The sequence below is a fragment of the Pristiophorus japonicus genome, chromosome 2 (assembly GCF_044704955.1).
Source record: "Pristiophorus japonicus isolate sPriJap1 chromosome 2, sPriJap1.hap1, whole genome shotgun sequence".
NCBI lineage: Eukaryota > Metazoa > Chordata > Chondrichthyes > Pristiophoridae > Pristiophorus > Pristiophorus japonicus.
The window spans coordinates 6,938,400-6,957,722 of record NC_091978.1 but is presented as its reverse complement, the minus strand read 5'-3'; the positions used below and the strand labels follow the sequence as shown (position 1 = coordinate 6,957,722).

The 19,323-nt window shown below is 47.6% G+C and overlaps 1 protein-coding gene across 3 annotated transcripts in view; it reads left to right on the top strand.

Moving 5' to 3' along the window:
• The window catches only part of LOC139235634 (sideroflexin-5-like), a 223,710-nt gene that overhangs the window by 49,548 nt on the left and 154,839 nt on the right, over window positions 1–19,323 (top strand). For all 3 annotated transcript variants that reach the window (XM_070866692.1, XM_070866687.1, XM_070866700.1), the window contains exons 5-7: window positions 1,248–1,302; window positions 8,431–8,456; window positions 13,516–13,569. In XM_070866692.1, the coding sequence (XP_070722793.1) occupies window positions 1,248–1,302; window positions 8,431–8,456; window positions 13,516–13,569 (135 nt within the window). The remainder of the gene's footprint in view (window positions 1–1,247; window positions 1,303–8,430; window positions 8,457–13,515; window positions 13,570–19,323) is intronic.

Genomic DNA, 19,323 nt, shown 5'->3' with positions numbered 1-19,323 from the left:
ATTGGGCAGACTGTTTCAGCAAGCTATTCAACCATGATGTGGGGGGAGGGGGCACCATCAATTCCCCCCCCTCCCGATTTCCCTTTGTCATTTACATTAGACAACAATCGCTATCAGAAAACCCAGGGAAGATGACACACTATTCCTGGGATGATTGAGATCAACAAACTCAGCACCGACTAGAACAAACCTGGGACCAGAAACCAACATCCCAGTGCTCCGTAATACAGCAATGGGGCGGTCCAGCACACTGAGCCGCAGTGGTACAGTCTTGTGCTGTCTCCCCAGCCAAATTGAAAGGCTTCTGTTGTAGGAGGTATTGATAAGGGGGCAGGAGGATTTAGCCTTTGTCAATTTGATTTAAGCAACCGGGACTCCTGAAACTGCGTGACTGGCCAGCACGTTGAGGCAGGGAGTACCGGGCCGTGCACAAAAATCTAATAAAGGTAGAACGGTCGGTTAAAAGGGGACTAGGACTAGTCCCTTTACCGAAAGGGGGAGTTGTTGTAGGAGGTAGGCACCTTTAGAATATACCAGAACACTAGGCATTAGGCACCTGCTAGATATATCTAAACGCATATAAGTTTAAAGTGGCCACACATAAAATGGCTGCCCAGGCATGATGGGAAATCAGGTAGTCAAGCTGTGAACTGTTGAATGCTCAATGATCGAGCAATAACCCTGTGAGGCCCACTATAGGAATGCCTTGGATGCAGGATAAGAATAATGAGGAGAGAACCCATCTCCTGTAAACAAGGTCATAAACCAATTAATTCCCCAGGAAGAAAGAGATAAGAGAACCCATCTCCTGTAAACAAGGTTATAAACCAATTATTTCTCCAAGAAGAAAGAAATAGGGAGAGAACCTATCTCCTGTAACAAAGTCATCAATCAGCCCGAGCTGACAATAACCGAACATATGGTTCCTGAGGCACCAGGGGAATTCTATTGGGTTAAAAGAACCTATATGTAATCTATAATCGTTGTGATTTGGCTTGTGTCCAGCCGTGATGGGCTGTGTAACTGTAGTAAACTGTTTGTAACTGTTGTGAAACATATAAAAGTGCATGTAACCCTTTGTTCTGTGGAGAGAAGCCTGGACTCAGTCTTGTGATTTCCTCCCCGCTAGCGTTAATAAAGGCTGCGACGGCGTTGGAACCGACTCTAAGTGTTGAATGATTCTTCTGAGAAAACACTAATGCTAACACTTCCAATAGAGTGAACTTTATATTTTTATTTGCTTCCAGGCTATTTTGCACCCAGACACCAACGAGAAGATTTTGATACCATTCAGGATGTCAGGTATTTTTAAAATGTATTTTATAACAGCTATTTCCATTCTTGCCGTCCTTATTTTTAAAGTAAATATTTTCCCTTCTGTGACTCCGTGCCAACCGCTACTCCCTGCCTGAGGGCACAGTCCCATTGGTAGCGGTGTTCTTTGGAAATGTGTGAGAGCAGGCTGCTTTGATCAGATGCAACCACCCCCCCATCCTTGTTCCAAATTATTGCTTGCTCCGCCTCTTTCCCCCCCCCCCCCCCACACACATGTGGGGAGAGAACGGGGCAATGGGATTCGTTCGGGATTGATACAGGGCTATGGGGCAAGAGCGGGGCAGTGGGATTAGTTTGGAATTGATACGGGGCAAGAGTGGGGCAGTGGGATTCGTTCGGGATTGATACAGGGCTATGGGGCAAGAGCGGGGCAGTGGGATTAGTTTGGGATTGATACAGGGCTATGGGGCAAGAGTGGGGCAGTGGGATTGGTTTGGAATTGATACAGGACTATGGGGGGAGAGTGGGGCAGTGGGATTGATACAGGGCTATGGGGCAAGAGTGGGGCAGTGGGATTGGTTTGGGATTGATACAGGACTATGGGGGGAGAGTGGGGCAGTGGGATTGATACAGGGCTATGGGGCAAGAGTGGGGCAGTGGGATTGGTTTGGGATTGATACAGGACTATGGGGGGAGAGTGGGGCAGTGGGATTGATACAGGGCTATGGGGCAAGAGTGGGGCAGTGGGATTGGTTTGGGATTGATACAGGACTATGGGGGGAGAGTGGGGCAGTGGGATTCGTTCGGGATTGATACGGGGCAATGGGATTAGTTTGGAATTGATACAGGAAAGAACTGGTGTAGATACGATGTGCCGAATACACTTTAATGCTGTAAATTTCTATGGGTCAATTCTTTTCACAGTGAACTGAAAATACTCCAAGAAAAGTGGCACTGAAGGAAAAAAACAAGTTAATATGTGTTGAAGTTCCTTGTAATTGTTTGATGTTTAGCAGAGATGCTGCTGTCAGCACTGTCTTTTGGCAATGTTTAACATATTGCTCAGTGATGGAGCAGGATGCTGATTCACATCTGAGCGAGGACTGAAGAGACTGCGGGACAGGCGCCCCCTTGCTGGTGGAAGTCACACTCCCTGGGCAGCAGCAAAAGCTGCTGTTGCTGTAGTCTGGTACACATGGGACAGCTTGAGTGAGGGAGGAGTTATTAATGTATAGTAGGAGAGCAGAGTTTGAACACACACATTGACCCCTTTAACACTCTGACCCCTAGAGTTACTGTCCCCTTTAACACTCTGACCCTAGAGTTACTGTCCCCTTTAACACACTGACCCCAAGAGTCACTGTCCCCTATAACACTCTGACCCCAAGAGTCACTGTCCCCTATAACACTCTGACCCGAGTGTTACTGACCCCTAGAGTTACTGTCCCCTTTAACACTCTGACCCAGTGGGGACAACAGTGGGATGAGGGCAGAGTTGGCTAAAGTAGACTGGGAACACAGACTAAGCGGTGGCACAATTGAGGAACAGTGGAGAACTTTTAAGGCGCTCTTTCATAGTGCTCAACAAAAATATATTCCAGTGAAAAAGAAGGGAGGTAAGAGAAGGGATAACCAAGGAAATAAAGGAGAGTATCAAATTAAAAACCAATGTGTATAAGGTGGCCAAGGTTAGTGGGAAACTAGAAGATTGGGAGAATTTTAAACGACAGCAAAGAATGACTAAGAAAGCAATAAAGAAAGGAAAGATAGATTACGAAAGTAAACTTGTGCAAAACATAAAAATAGATAGTAAAAGCTTTTACAGATATATAAAATGGAAAAGAGTGACAAAAGTAAATGTTGGTCCCTTAGAAGATGAGAAGGGGGATTTAATAATGGGAAATGTGGAAATGGCTGAGACCTTAAACAATTATTTTGCTTCGGTCTTCACAGTGGAAGACACACAAACCATGCCAAAAATTGCTGGTCACGGGAATGTGGGAAGGGAGGACCTTGAGACAATCATTATCACGAGGGAGGTAGTGCTGGACAGGCCAATGGGACTCAAGGTAGACAAGTCCCCTGGTCCTGATGAAATGCATCCCAGGGTATTAAAAGATATGGCGGAAGTTATAACAGATGCATTCGTTATAATCTACCAAAATTCTCTGGACTCTGGGGAGATACCAGCGGATTGGAAAGCAGCTAATGTAACGCCTCTTTTTTTAAAAACAAAGAGGGCAGACAAAAGGCATGTAACTATAGGCCGGCTAGTTTAACATCTGTAGTGGGGAAAATGCTTGAAACTATCATTAAGGAAGAAATAGCGGGACATCTAGATAGGAATAGTGCAATCAAGCAGATGCAACATGGATTCATGAAGGGGAAATCATGTTCAACTAATTTACTGGAATTCTTTGAGGATATAACAAGCATGGTGGATAGAGGTGTACCGATGGATGTGGTGTATTTAGATTTCCAAAAGTCATTCGATAAGGTGCCACACAAAAGGTTACTGCAGAAGATAAAGATACGCGGAGTCAGAGGAAATGTATTAGCATGGATAGAGAATTGGCTGGCGAACAGAAAGCAGAGAGTCGGGATAAATGGGTCCTTTTCGGGTTGGAAATCGGTGGTTAGTGGTGTGCCACAGGGATCGGTGCCGGGACCACAAATGTTTACAATATACATAGATGACCTGGAAGAGGGGACAGAGTGTAGTGTAACAAAATTTGCAGATGACAAAGATTAGTGGGAAAGCTGGTTGTGTCGAGGACACAGAGAGGCTGCAAAGAGATTTGGATAGGTTAAGCGAATGGGCGAAGGTTTGGCAGATGGAATACAATGTCGGAAAGTGTGAGGTCATCCACCTTGGGGGGGAAAAAAAAAAAACAGTAAAAGGGAATATTATTTGAATGGGGAGAAATTACAACATGCTGCGGTGCAGAGGGACCTGGGGGTCCTTGTGCATGAATCCCAAAAAGTTAGTTTGCAGGTGCAGCAGGTAATCAGGAAGGCGAATGGAATGTTGGCCTTCATTGCGAGAGGGATGGAGTACAAAAGCAGGCAGGTCCTGCTGCAACTGTATAGGGTATTGGTGAGGCCGCAGCTGGAGTACTGCGTGCAGTTTTGGTCACCTTACTTAAGGAAGGATATACTAGCTTTGAAGGGGGTACAGAGACGATTCACTAGGCTGATTCCGGAGATGAGTGGGTTACCTTATGATAGATTGAGTAGACTGGGTCTTTACTCGTTGGAGTTCAGAAGGATGAGGGGTGATCTTATAGAAACATTTAAAATAATGAAAGGGATAGACAAGATAGAGGCAGAGAGGTTGTTTCCACTGGTCGGGGAAACTAGAACTAGGGGGCACGGCCTCAAAATATGGGGGAGCCAATTTAAAACCGAGTTGAGAAGGAATTTCTTCTCCCAGAGGATTGTGAATCTGTGGAATTCTCTGCCCAAGGAAGCAGTTGAGGCTAGCTCATTGAATGTATTCAAGTCACAGATAGATTTTTAACCAATAAGGGAATTAAGGGTTACGGGGAGCGGGCGGGTAAGTGGAGCTGAGTCCACGGCCAGATCAGCCATGATCTTGTTGAATGGCGGAGCAGGCTCGAGGAGCTAGATGGCCTACTCCTGTTCCTAATTCTTATGTTCTTATGACCCAGAGTTACTGTCCCCTTTAACACTGACCGAGAGTTTCTGTCCCGTTTAACTTTCTGACCCCTAGTGTTACTGTCCCCTTTAACACTCTGACCTCTAGAGTTGCTGGGGCCGCAATTGCATGGGTTGGCCAATGCGGAGAAATTTTTTGGAGCGGGGTGGCATTGGTTTCATTATCGGGACAAACGTGAGTTCGGGTCGGAGTAGTTGCCACCAGCGGGATGTATCGTGTGGCCGACGATGCAAGTCATCGGCGCCGCGTTGATGATGTCATCGCGCTGGCGCGCCACGACGTGTCTCCCTATCAGTGAAAGGGGAGGGCCGCTGCGAACTCTGCAGCCACTTTAGTGCAAAACACTGGGCCACCAGGGACCTTTTTGGCCGGGCCAGCGGCCTGTCACCCAGGAGTGGGTGCTTGGCTGCCCGTTGGCGGCCTGGCTGAACCCGCGGCCATAATTGTCGACCCAACCTTGAAGTCATCCGACAAAAATGTAAATAAGATGGGAGTCACCGGTCACAGAAAGGGTACCGACAGCAAAAGCCGTCAGTGGCACTGACCGGCGGCGGCTCTGCTCACACGAGGCAATTTTCGAAAGGGGAAATTTCCAGCCGGTCGGTGAGGGGTCGGCTCATGCACGCCATGGCGGGAAAACAGGTGGGGCGGACCCCTACACTGCTCCAAAACTGAAGAAGGGCGATATCTAAAATAGCGGCCCCTCCGCAGAGACTCGACAGCCAGTCCGCACCGACCCTAGGCCGCTGCTTTCAGGTGGCCACAGGCCTTATAGAAAGCGGTAATTTCAGTTCCACTGTCTCCTTTAAAACACTGACCCCTAGTGTTACTCTCGAGTACAGCAGCTTGCCAAATTGCTGTGAGTTCAGGATGTTTACTTATCGAGGCATTGTTCAGAATAAAACAGACAAGCAATGAAATCCAATCACACCAAGCCAGGCACTGGGAATCACACTGCAGCACCGATTGGTGCTAAACAAACACTGTAGTAAGGATGTGAAGACTGGTTTATACTGGTGCCTTTCTGTTGGCCTGACGCTGCCCAATACCCAGCATCTGGGACCGATTTTCATCGGTCCACAGTCGGTGGTCATGCCTTCAGCTGCCGAGGCCCCAAGCTCTGCAATTCCCTCCCTAAACCATTCCGTCTCTCTCCCTCTTGTTCCTCCTTTAAGACACTTCTTAAAACCTACCTCTTTGACCGAACTTCTGGTCATCTGCCCTAATATCTCCATATGTGGCTTGGTGCCAAACTTTGTTTGATAACGCCCCAGTGACGTGCCTTGGGATTCATTACTACATTAGCGTCACTATGTACATGCAAGTTGTTGTTGCTGTACATCCTTCATTGCTGAAGGTTCAGCAGCACTGAGACATTGTTCGAAGTTAAATTAAGGGCAGGAAGTGGAGCTAAGTCCATGATCGGATCAGCCATGATCATATTAAATGGTGGAGCAGGCTCGAGGGGCCGTATGGCCTACTCCTGCTCCTATTTCTTATGTTCTTCCACGGAGGTAAGTATTCTCCTAGCAGCATGGGATTCCTCTCAGAAGCAGATCACCCAGCTCAGTCGTGGCACCTCTTGGGACAGTACTGCTCAAGGCAGCCAGGGTGCCAGTTTATACAGAGTATTCTTGGTACTCACTCCGGGATCGTGGAAATAAAGCATAGATGTCTTCCACCCTACAGCCTGCCAGACCATGACCCAGAGGAAATCTCCCTTTGCTCTCCAAGCCTCACATTATGGGTAACTCTCATTGGCTGTGACAGGTATGGTCTGATTCATTTTACTGGGCTCTCCTTGCTCAGACATGCACACACTCCCTCAGGGGAGGGGCATTTGAGGAAGTAGTAGCTTGTTCTGGGGCACTGCACAGTCAGTTCAACTCACCGAGCAAGGCCGTCAGCGAGTGTCTCACCTCCTGACTCCCCAAAGCCTTTCCACCATCTACAAGGCACAAGTCAGGAGTGTGATGGAATACTCTCCACTTGCCTGGATGAGTGCAGCTCCAACAACACTCAAGAAGCTCGACACCATCCAGGACAAAGGAGCCCGCTTAATTGGCACCCCATCCACCACCTTCAACATTCATTCCCTTGACTACCGGTGCACCGTGGCTGCAGTATGTACCATCTACAAAATGCACTGCGGCAACTCCCCAAGGCTTCTTTAACAGCACTCGGACCAAACCTCTACCACCTAGAAGAACATGGGCAGCAGGGAACACCATAACCTGCAAGTTCCCCTCCAAGTCACACACCATCCTGACTTGGAAATATATCACCGTTTCTTCATCGTCGCTGGGTCAAAATCCTGGAACTCCCTCCCTAACAACACTGTGGGAGCACCTTCACCACACAGACTGCAGCGGTTCAAGGTGGGTCATCACCACCTTCTCGAGGGGCAATTAGGTATGGACAATAAATGCTGGCCTTGCCTACATCCCAAAAATGAATTAAAAAAAAAATGAAACAATGAATTTGCCTGGAGCAGTCAGATATTGAGCCGCGATCCTGTAGTAAAAGCTTAGTAACCCTTTCTTGAAATCAAATTTTGCTGATTAAAAATGTCAGTGAAATGATATTGAATCACCACACTGGTATTCCTTGTTTCTTGGAGATATGGGCAGCCATGATCTATCTATACCAGATGAGGACAACATGCTACGTGTTTGATATAGAAGCTTCCATCCAACAAATCTATTATACTCACTCAGGATTTGCTGGCATCAAGGCTACGGACCAAGAGCTGGAAAGTGCAATTAGGCTGGATAGATCTTTTTCGACTGGCGCAGACACGATGGGCCGAATGGCCTCCTGTGCCATAAATTTCTATGATTGATTCTCGAAATACCTCTGAAATTAGCAGCTGAATATTTAATGTGTTTGCATGACGTTGCCGCAACTGCTATTTTAGTTCAAGCTATGTCAATTAACGTGGTTGGTGTCGGCTGAGGTCCGCACTGTGCTTTACTGATGCCCTTCCGCGGTGGGCCATAGCTTGTGGACATTCACTGGCCATTCTCCCGTCTGAACAATGGTCAGTCAGGTGAGCTCCAATGCCCACGGACTGTATCATAGCAAGAGGTCCATGCCTCCTGTCTGGTGGTGAGAAAAGGAGCAAAGTACTCGATCAAAATGCGGAGTGTAAAAATGGAGGGTGCGGTAACTTCAGAATGTAACATTGCTCAGGTGATGCAGCAGCCCTCCGATCACTGCATGCCAGTGCAGCGTGCTCTGTATGAGCGGCAAACGTACAGCAGCTGCTGGCAGGTTGCAGACTGACAATGTTTGTGAGTGGGAGAAGGAGTTTGTGGTTCAGATGATCCTGCACTCTTGATTTATTTCAAAAGCTTAGAGTTGAGAATCCATAGGCATTGGAAGAATCCATAGGAATTGAAAGATGGAAAAGCAAGGACAGGATGTAGAACTGATGATGAAAAATGTTCTAATGCCTGACTATCTCTTTCTTGCAGGTTATATTCCTTTTGGGACCCCAATTGTGAGTATCTATAGGCTTGTAACTTGAGTAAATCCCTTGATGTAATTACCAAGTCAATGAGATCCCAGTGACCTCTTCCCTTCCCTAACCTTTGCTTCCACTGCATCCTTATGAAAGCTACAATTGACGATGCATGCTGCATGACTTTATTTGAACCCATTCTTGAGATGCGTGACTGGTGAGCACCACAGGGACATTGCCTGCCTCATTGATGATCAGAACCAAATCACCTTTTTTAAAATACACACACATTTATGCAAAGGTAAACCTTGGTTTCTTTTCTCCACTATGAACAGTTTCCTTAATGCTCTCCCCTGCACCCTCCACCCTCACCTCCAAGTGCGAGGTACTCATCGTTTTCTTTATCACTAAGATTGAGACCATCCATTCAACTATATCTTCTGCTTCTCTTTTCCCTTGCACGCCAAGCCAAACCTATTCCATGTTCCCCCCTTGCTCTAGCCCCGATCTAGTTTCTCTTTCATCTTCCCACATGTCTCCTCCAAGCTCGGCTCGTCCATGAAATCCATCTCTTGCTCGCTTAACCCATTCCCAGTAAACCGGTGGCCACCCAACTTTGCTTCCTGGCTCCTATGGCTATCTGACATTCTAAATGGTTCTCCCTCTCCTCCCCTTTCAAAACTGCCATTATCACCCTCCTGAATAAAAAACTCTCTCTGCCCCTCTATCCTTGCAAACTACCACTCCCTCCAATCTTGCTTTCCTCTCTAAATTTTGTGAACTTGTCTCCTTCTAAATCCATGCCCCTCTTTACTGTAACTCCATGTTTGAATCTCCCCAATCAGATTTCTGCCTCTACCACAACTGAACCACAGTCGCAAATTAAATCTTCTGAGACTCTGCACATTTTGCCTCCTCATTCTCAATCTCTCCAAGCTTTGGCATGGTCGACCACACCATCCTCCTCCAACACCACCTCCATTGTCTAGGTGAGGGGGGTCTGCCCTTGCTTAGTTCCACTCTTACCTATCCAATCACCAGCAGAACATTACTGCAATGGCATCACTTCCTACCTTGGCCCATCCTCTTCCTCGTCTACACGCTGCTTCTTGGCGACAGGCACTGGAGACATTGGGTGAGCTTCCACAACTCTATTTCATAAGAACATAAGAAATAGGAGTAGGCCATTCGGCCCCTTGAGCCTGCTCCGCCATTCAATAAAATCATGACTGATCTGATCATGGACTCAGCTGCACTTCCCTGACCGCTCCCCCATAACCCTGGCCAAAAATTTGGCAGGTGGAGTATAATGTTGGAAAGCGTGAAGGCATGCACTTTGGCAGAAAAAAAAATCAAAGAGCAAGTTATTATTTAAATGGGGAAGTATTGCAAAGTGCCGCAGTACAGCAGGACCTGGAGGTACTTGTGCATGAAACACAAAAGGATAGTATGCAGGGTACAGCAAGTGATCAGGAAGGCCAATGGTATCTTGGCCTTTATTGCAAAGGGAGTGGAGTATAAAAGCAGGGAAGTCTTACTACAGCTATATAAGGTATAGGTGAAGCCACACCTGGAATACTGCGTGCAGTTTTGGTTTCCATTTACGAAAGGACATACTTGCTTTGGAGGCAGTTCAGAGAAGGTTCACTAGGTTGATTCCAGAGATGAGGGGGTTGACTTATGAGGATTGGTTGAGTAGGTTTGGCCTCTACTCATTGGAATTCAGAAGATTGAGAGGTGATCTTATCGAGATGTATAAGATTATGAGGGGGTTTGACAAGGTGGATGCAGAGAGGATGTTTCCACTGATGGGGGAGACTTGAACTAGAGGGCATGATCTTAGAATAAGGGGCCGTCCATTTAAAACTGAGATGAGAAATTTCTTCTGAGGGTTGTGAATCTGTGGAATTCGCTGCCTCAGAGCTGTGGAAGCTGGGACATTGAATAAATTTAAGACAGAAATAGTCGTTTTCTTAATCAATAAGGGGTTATGGGGAACGGGCAGGAAAGTGGAGCTGAGTCCATGATCAGATTGAATGGCGGAGCAGGCTCGAGGGGCCCTATGGCCTATGTTCTTTACTCCCTTATCGCTCAAAAATCTGTCTATCTCTGCCTTACTTCCCCACTATCACTTTCGACCCTTCTACTGCCTTTGTGTTTTCAGACTGTTTGGATCAGCTGCAATTCCCACCAGATAAAGCCACAGTCTTCGGCTCCTGCCACAAACTCTGTACCCTTTACACCAATTCCCTCCCCGGCCACTGTCTCCGGTTGAACCAGGCCGTTTGCAATCTTGATATCCCATTCGATCCCAGACTGAGCTTCCGACCCTATATTTCTTCCATCACAAAGACCGCCATCTTCCAGCTCAGTAATCTCTTCCGCCTCCACCCCTGCCTCAGCTCATCAGCTGAAACGCTCCCCTTCAGACTTCACTGTTCAATGTTCTACTGGCCGGCCTCCCATCCTCTACACTTCTGTAGACTTCAACTAATCCAAAATTCTGCACCAAGTCCCACTCACCCATCACTCCTAGCCTTGCTGACCTACATTAACTCCCAGTCCGATGCGTCTAATTTAAAATTCTCATCCTTGTACTTATTAAATGCCTTTTATAGCCTTCACCATCCCACCATGGCAGCTGGGGAATTTAAAAATCTAGTATCAATAGTGTGGCCATGAAACTATCGGATTGTCATTAAAAACCCAACTGGTTCACTAATGTCTTTAGGGAAAGGAATCTGCCGTCTTTACCCGGTCTGGCCTAGAAGTGACTCTAGACCCACAGCAATGTGGCCCTCTGAAATGGTCTAGCAAGCCGCTCAGTTGTAACAAACCGCTACAACAAAGTCAGCACTGTACCTTCACCACACGGACTGCAGCGGTTCAAGAAGGTGGCTCACCACCACCTACTCGAGGGCAATTAGGGATGGGCAACAAATGCCGGCCTTGCCAGCTATGCGCACATCCCAGGACCGAATAAATAAAATGTAAAAATCCTATCTCTCTAACCTTATCGGAACCTCCATACTGTCCCTCAGAACTGTATGGGACCGAAATTGCCCTCCGCCCCAAACAGGGCAGCACATTTCAAAATAAATGATTATAGAAACATAGAAAGTAGGTGCAGGAGCAGGCCATTCGGCCCTTCGAGCCTGCACCACCATTCAATATGATCATGGCTGATCATGCAACTTCAGTACCCCATTCCTGCTTTCTCTCCATACCACCGATCTCTTTAGTCGTAAGGGCCACATCTAACTCCCTTTTGAATATACAGACCACTCTCGATTATCCGGGTCCCTTGGGAATTGGGCTATGCTGGGTAAACTATTTCTCCGTTAGAGCAATTGACATTATAAAGTTAAAACCCGATGTCTTCCCGGGCCGAAATTTTAAATCCCGTTACAATGGTTTCCCGTTGGATCTGTGTGCGGATAATCAAGAGTTGCCTGTATCTAACGAACTGGCCTCAACAACTTTCTGCGGTAGAGAATTCCACAGGTTCACCACTCTCTGGGTGAAGAAGTTTCTCCTCATCTCGGTCCCAAATGGCTTACCCCTTATCCTTAGACTGTGACCCCTGGTTCTGGACTTCCCCGACATCGGGAACATTCTTCCTGCATCTAACCTGTCCAGTCCCGTCAGAATTTTATTTGTTTCGATGAGATCCCCTCTCAATCCATGGGGCAGAGAATAGCGGGAAATTGGCCTCTTTAATTTTTTTAATTTGTCCGGGTGGCTGAGGGGCAGAAGTGGGTGGGAGCAAGGCGGAAGTCGGGCGGTGTCATCAGTGCGTCTCGGATAAAGGAGAGGGCCGCTGCGAGCTCTGCAGCCACTTCCCGCTGAGAAAAGCTGTCGGGAACACTGAGTGGTGGCTCCGCTCTCACAGAGCAATTTCCCTCGCTGGGCGGTAAGGGAGCGGTACGTGCCCAACAGGGCGGGAACACGGACGGGGCGGAAACCTGTTTCCACTGCTCCCAGCCGAGGGCAATTTCTGATGGGTCGGCCCATCCACCTGCCCCCCCCCCCCCCCCCCCAAGTCGGAAAGGCCATACCGCCTCATTACCGTCTTTTTAACCTCTCTTAAAATAGTTGTAGAGCTGTTGAGTGAGAGTGGCTTAGCCAGTCACGTGATGTTCACAAGCCCCCACATTTCTCCATCGCTCCCTCTCTTCGCCCCACCATTGGCAGCCTTGCCTTCGGCTCTCAAGGCCCTGAGCTGTGGAACTCCTCCTCTAATCCACTCCGCCTCTCCATCTCCCTCTCCTGCTGCAACATCCTCCTTAAAACCCACCCCTGTGGCCAAGCTTCTGGTCATCCCTCCTAATATCTTATTCTTTGGCTCAGTGGACAGTGTTGTCTGATTACACCCACGTGAAGTACCATGGGACATTTTTCTGCTAAAAGCACTATATAAATACAACTTGTTGTCTTGTTGCCTCCCACTTGAAAAGTTTAATTAAACCAGTGAAATTAGTACTTGGTGTTGATGTTCTGACTCTATAGTTGGGCATATATTGTGCCATTATCAGTAACAACTTGCATTTTATATAGTGCCTTTTTAATGCAGGCAAATATCCCAAGGCCAAAGAAGGCTATTAGGAGCGTTGACTAAAAGCTTGCTCAGAGATGGGTGTTTCAGGATATTATTAAAGGAAGAGAGAGAGGTGGAGGCTTAAGGAGGGGATTTCAGAGCTTCGGGTCTGGACGGCTGAAGGCTCGGCCTCCATTGATGGTACGAAGGGTGGGGGGGGATATGAAAGTGGCCACTGAGTTGGAAGTATGCAGAGTTCCCGGAGAGAGGAGCTTACAGATTTGGGGAGGGGCGTGGCCATGGAGGGACTGGAGCACGAGCTTGAAAATTTTAAGTTTGAGGCAATGTAGGTCAGCGATCAGGAGTGGGACAAAGACAAAAGGCTTGTGTTCATACAAAACGTAATCCCATCTTGAAATGCTGTGCATGCAATGAACTGTTTTATCGGCAAACTTTAACCTCTGATGTGTTGCTTTGTTCCCTTGGACCGTATGTGATGATTATTGTTTGAACAAGCCGGCGTGCGGTGCGTAATCTAATCAGTGCCCATGCTCTCTGTAGGTGGTTGGCCTTCTCCTCCCCCAGCAGACGTTGGCAACTACTGTTTTCTGGCAGGTAAGGATTACTGGCTTGGCACGGATACAGCCTGGAGTAAACCATTGTGTGCAGAGCATGCTTTTCAGAGAGGCGAAGAACTAGCTTTTGGCAAATCTTTCTCCCGTCTCTGAGCTTCCAACCATTCTGCCACAACCTCTCTCTCTCTCTCTCTCTCTCTCTCTCTCTCTCTCTCTCTCTCTCTCTCTCTCTCTCTCTCTCCAAATACTCCTCTAAACTTTACTCTTGTTACTAATGAATCCAGTAGGGAAATGAGGAGAAATTGTTTTACTCAGTGGTTGGAATACGGAACTCACTACCGCAGGAAGTCTTTGAGGCAAGTAGCTTTGAGGCTTTCAAAAGGAACTAGATGAATACATGAGAGAAAGTTGTTAATTTTAAATCGTTGATTGATAGATTTTTGTTAACCAAATGTATTACTGGATATGGGGCAAAGGCGGGTGTATGGAGTTGGGTCGCTGATCAGCCATGATCTCATTGAATGGCGGAACAGGCTCGAGCGGCTGAATGGTGGCCTCCTGTTCCTATATACCTGTGTGGGCTTAGAGGTTCAAAAGAACTGTTCGTAGCGCTGTCGCCTCATTGGTGGATAAATCCTAAACCGGAACGTCAACATCTGTTGGTGTCAGTACCTGGAATTATTTGTAAACTACTGGGAAAAGGGCCTGACATTTATATGTGACTCCTGAGGCTTTAAGTGGCCCACGAAGACACACAGCAAGAGGCGTAGGCCAATCAGCCCCTTGGGCCTGTTCCACCATTCAATTAGATCATGGCTGATCTGTACCTTAACTCCATTTACCCGCATGGCTTTGTTAACTCTGAACACCCTTTCCTAACGTGAACACTCCTGTCCTGTTCTTCACTCATTCTGCCCCAGGACTTCAAGGCCTGTGCAACTCCCCACAATCCCTCAGTCTTCCCTTCCTCCTGCAATGTCTTGTCTTCTATAACACGACAATAAGAAAAAGTAAAGTACAGATCTGACTTTTTTAAACTCCCAAATGGTGGAAAAACACAACAGATTAACAGCATCTGTAAATGGAAAAGGTAGGTAGGCACCCCGTCTTCTACCTGTTGAGCCTTGACGCTTCACATGGGATCCTCAAGAAAAAAACTAGGCACACTACCTGTTTAATGTCACTGAATGTCTAGTGCGTTTTAAAAGCAACATTGCAACAAGTGACATCTACTGGTAAACAGTGAGTAGTGAAGGAACCCATTTTATGCTCAGTTGTAAAATTGCTTTTCTGGTTTTTTTTTTAAACTGTTCCGTTACCTTTGCATTTTATCTGTACTAACATTTTTCTCCCCCCCCCCCCCCCCCCCATCATAAGGTCAGGATTTCGTCCCGTGCTATCTGAGGCTGCAACTGGCAACTGATTTTGGGGGAGGGTAAGAAGATGACAGAGGGTGGTTTTGTCCTCTGCCCAGTGGGAAAGAGCCTGGTTTTGCTTGGTATCTCCTCATGATGTCATGACTGAAATAAATAGGAGTCGTGGCTGGGAACCCGTTGCCTGCAGCCTTTGACACGGTTGACCACTCTATCCTCCTCCAACGCATCTCCACTGTCGTCCAGCTGGGTGGGACTGCACTCGTCTGGTTCCATTCTTAATGTCTTTTGTTTTTATTCATTCACGGGATGTGGGCGTCGCTGGCAAGACCAGCATTTATTGCCCATCCCTAATTGCCCTTGAGAAGGTGGTGGTGAGCTGCTTTCTTGAACCGCCACAGTCTGTGCTCCCACAGTGCTGTTAGAGAGGGAGTCCCAGGATTTTGACCCAGAGACGTTGAAGGAACAGCTGATATATTTCCAGGTCAGGATGGTGTGTGACTTGGAGGGGAACGTGGAGGTGATGGTGTTCCCATGTGCTTGCTGCCCTTGTCTTTCTAGGTGGTAGAGGTCCCAGGTTTGGGAGGTTCTGTCAAAGAAACCTTGGCGAGTTACTGCAGTGCACCTTGTAGATGGTACACACTGCAGCCACGGTGCGCTGGTGGTGGAGGGAGTGAATGTTGAAGGTAGTGGATGGGGTGTCCATCAAGCGGGCTGCTTTTTCCTGGATGGTGTCGAGCTTCTTAAGTGTAGTGTGAGCTGCACTCATCCAGGCAAGTGGAGAGTATTCCATCACACTCCTGACTTGTGCCTTGTAAATGGTGGAAAGGCTTTGGGGAGTCAGGAGGTGAGACACTCGCCGCATAATACCCAGCCTCTGACCTGCTCTGTAGCCACAGTATTTGTGGCTGGTCCAGTTAAGTTTCTGGTCAATGATGACCCCTGTCCCCCCTCCGCATGTTAATGATGGGGGATTCGGCGATGGTAATGCTGTTGAATGTTAAGGGGAGGTGATTAGATTCTCGCTTGTTAGAGATAGTCATTGCCTGGCACTTGTGTGGTGTGAATGTTACTTGCCACTTATCACCCCAAGCCTGAATGTTGTCCAGGTCTTGCTGTATGTGGGCATGGACTGCTCCATTATCTGAGGAGTTGTGAATGGAACTGAACACTGTGCAGTCATCAGCGAACATCCCCACTTCTGACCTTAGGATGGAAGGAAGATCATTGATGAAGCAACTGAAGATGGTTGGGCCTAGGACACTGTCCTGAGGAACTCCTGCAGCGATGTCCTGGGGCTGGGATGATTGACCTTCGACCACCACAACAATTTTCCTCTGTGCTAGGTATGACTCCAGCCAGTGGAGAGTTTTCCCCCTGATTCCTATTGACTTCAGTTTTACTAGGGCTCCTTGATGCTACACTCTGCCAAATGCTGCCTTGATGTCGAGGGCAGTCACTCTCTCCTCACCTGGAATTCAGTTCTTTTGTCCATGTTTGGACCAAGCTTGTAATGAGGTCTGGAGCCGAGTTGTCCTGGCGGAACCCAAACTGGGCATCAGTGAGCAGGTTATTGGTGATTAAGTGCCGCTTGATAGTACTGTTGATGATACCTTCCATCACTTTGCTGATGATTGAGAGTAGACGGATGGGGCAGTAATTGGCCGGATTGGATTTGTCCTTTTTGTGGACAGGACATACCTGGGCAATTTTCCACATTGTCGGATAGATGCCAGTGTTGTAGCTGTACTGGAACAGCTTGGCTAAAGGTGCAGCTAGTTCTAGAGCACAAGTCTTCAGCACAACAGCCGGGATGTTGTTGTAGGGGCCCATAGCCTTTGCTGTATCCAGTGCGCTCAGCCTTTTCTTGATATCATGTGGAGTGAATCGAATTGGCTGAAGACTGGCTTCTGTGATGGTGGGGACCTCAGGAGGGGGCCGATATGGATCATCAACTCGGCACTTCTGGCTGAAGATGGTTAAACACTTCAGCCTTTTCTTTTGCACTCACGTGCTGGGCTCCGCCATCATTGAGGATGGGGATATTCATGGAGCCTCCTCCTGTTAGTTGTTTAATGGTCCACCATCATTCACGACTGGATGTGGCAGGACTGAAGAGCTTTAATCTGATCCATTGATTGTGGGATTGCTTAGCCTGGTCTATAGCATGCTGCTTCCGCTGTTTAGCATGCATGTAGTTCTGTGTTGCAGCTTCCCCAGGTTGGCACCTCATTTTCAGGTACCCCTGTTGCTGCTCCTGGCATGTTCGTCTGCACTCCTCATTGAACCAGGGTTGGTCCCCTGGCTGGATGGTAATGGTAGAGTGAGGGATATGCCAGGCAAAGAGGTTAAAGATTGTGGTGGAATACAATTCTGCTGCTGCTGATGGCCCACAGCACCTCATGGAAGTTCAGTTTTGAGCTGATCGTAGCCAGAAAATCTCCTGCAATGGCTTCTCTTCCCGCTACCTCATCGTTGCCTCTGGTGACCCCATAGTCTATCCTTGACCCCCTCCTATTTCCCATCTATATGCTGCTCCTCGGCGTCATCATCTGAAAACATGGTGTCAGTTTCCACATGTACGCTGATGACATCCAACTCTACCTCACTGCCACTTCTCTCGATCCCTCCACTGTCTCTAAATTGTCAGATGGCTTGTCCAGTATTCAGTACTGGATGAGCAGAAATTTCCTCCAATTATATATTGGGAAGACCGACGCCATTGTTTTCAGTCCCTGCCACAAACTCTGTTCCCTAGTCACCAATGTCATCTCCCTGGGATGAGGCTGAGCAAGGCTGTTCGCAACCTTTGGGTCATATTTGATCCCAAGATGAGCTTCTGATCACATCCGCAACATCACTAAGACCGCCTATTCCCACCTCTGTAACATCACCCATCTCCGCCCCTGCCTCAGCTCATCTGCTGAAACTCTCATCCGTGCCTTTGTTACCTCTAGACTTGACTATTGCAAAGCACTCCTGGCTGGCCTTCCATATTCTACCCTCCGTAAATTGAGGTCACCCAAACTTGGCTGCCCATGTCCTAACTCGCACCGAGTCACGTTCACCAAATCACCCCTCTGCTTGCTGACCTACATTGGCTCCTGGTTAAGCAACGCCTTAATTTTAAAATTCTCCTCCATGTTTTCAAATTCTTCCATGGCCACGTCCCTCCCTATCTTTACAATCTCCTCTAGCCCCACAATACTACGAGATGTCTGCGCTCCTCTAATTCTGGCCACTTGAGCTTCCCCGATTTCAGTCGATTCACCATTGGCAGCCGTACCTTCAGCTGCCTCGGCCTTGAGTTCTGGAATTCCTTCGTTAAACCTCTCCACCTCTATCTCTCCTCCTTTTAAGATGCTCCTTAAAATCTACCTCTTTGACCAAGCTTTTGGTCACCTGTCCTAATATCTCCTTATGTGGCTCGGTTTTGTTTTATAACTCTCCTGTGAAGCGCCTTGAGATATTTTGCTACGTTAAAGGCGCTATATAAATGCAAGTTGTTGTTGTTTACCATACGAACCATAATTACACTATCTCATTCCCTCTCCTTTGCCGTTATAAAATGGATCAAAATTAAATATGTACCATATAGAAGTCAGTACTGGTAGTAGGTTTTTTTTTAATGTACTTTGCCAATATGTGCGATGTCTGTTGAGGGGAATGACTCATCAGGGGAGGGCAGCAGCAGCCAAGTTCATGGCACCGTGGCTGGCTCTGTTGCACAGGAGGGCAGGAAAAAGAGTGGGAAAGCGACAGTGATAGGGGATTCAATTGTAAGGGGAATAGATAGGCGTTTCTGCGGCCGCAACTGAGACTCCAGGATGGTATGTTGCCTCCCTGGTACAAGGGTTGTCTCGGAGCGGGTGCAGGACATTCTGAAAAGGGGGGGTGAACAGCCAGTTGTCGTGGTGCACATTGGTACCAACGATATAGGTTTTAAAAAAAAAAAAGGATGAGTTCCTACGAGACGAGTTTAAGGAGCTAGGAGCTAAATTAAAAAGTAGGACCTCAAAAGTAGTAATCTCGGGATTGCTACCATGCCACGTGCTAATCAGAGTAGGAATTGCAGGATAGCGCAGATGAATACGTGGCTGGAGCAGTGGTGCAGCAGGGAGGGATTCAAATTCCTGGGGCATTGGAACCGGTTCTGGGGGAGGTGGGACCAGTACAAACCGGACGGTCTGCACCTGGGCAGGACCGGAACCAATGTCCTAGGGGGAGTGTTTGCTAGTGCCTTTGGGAAGGAGTTAAACTAATATGGCAGCGGGATGGGAACCAATGCAGGGAGACAGAAGGAAACAAAATGGAGACAGAAGCAAAAGACAAAAAGGAGATGAGTAAAAGTAGAGGGCAGAGAAACCCAAGGCAAAAAACAAAAAGGGCCACTGTACAGCAAAATTCTAAAGGGTCAAAGT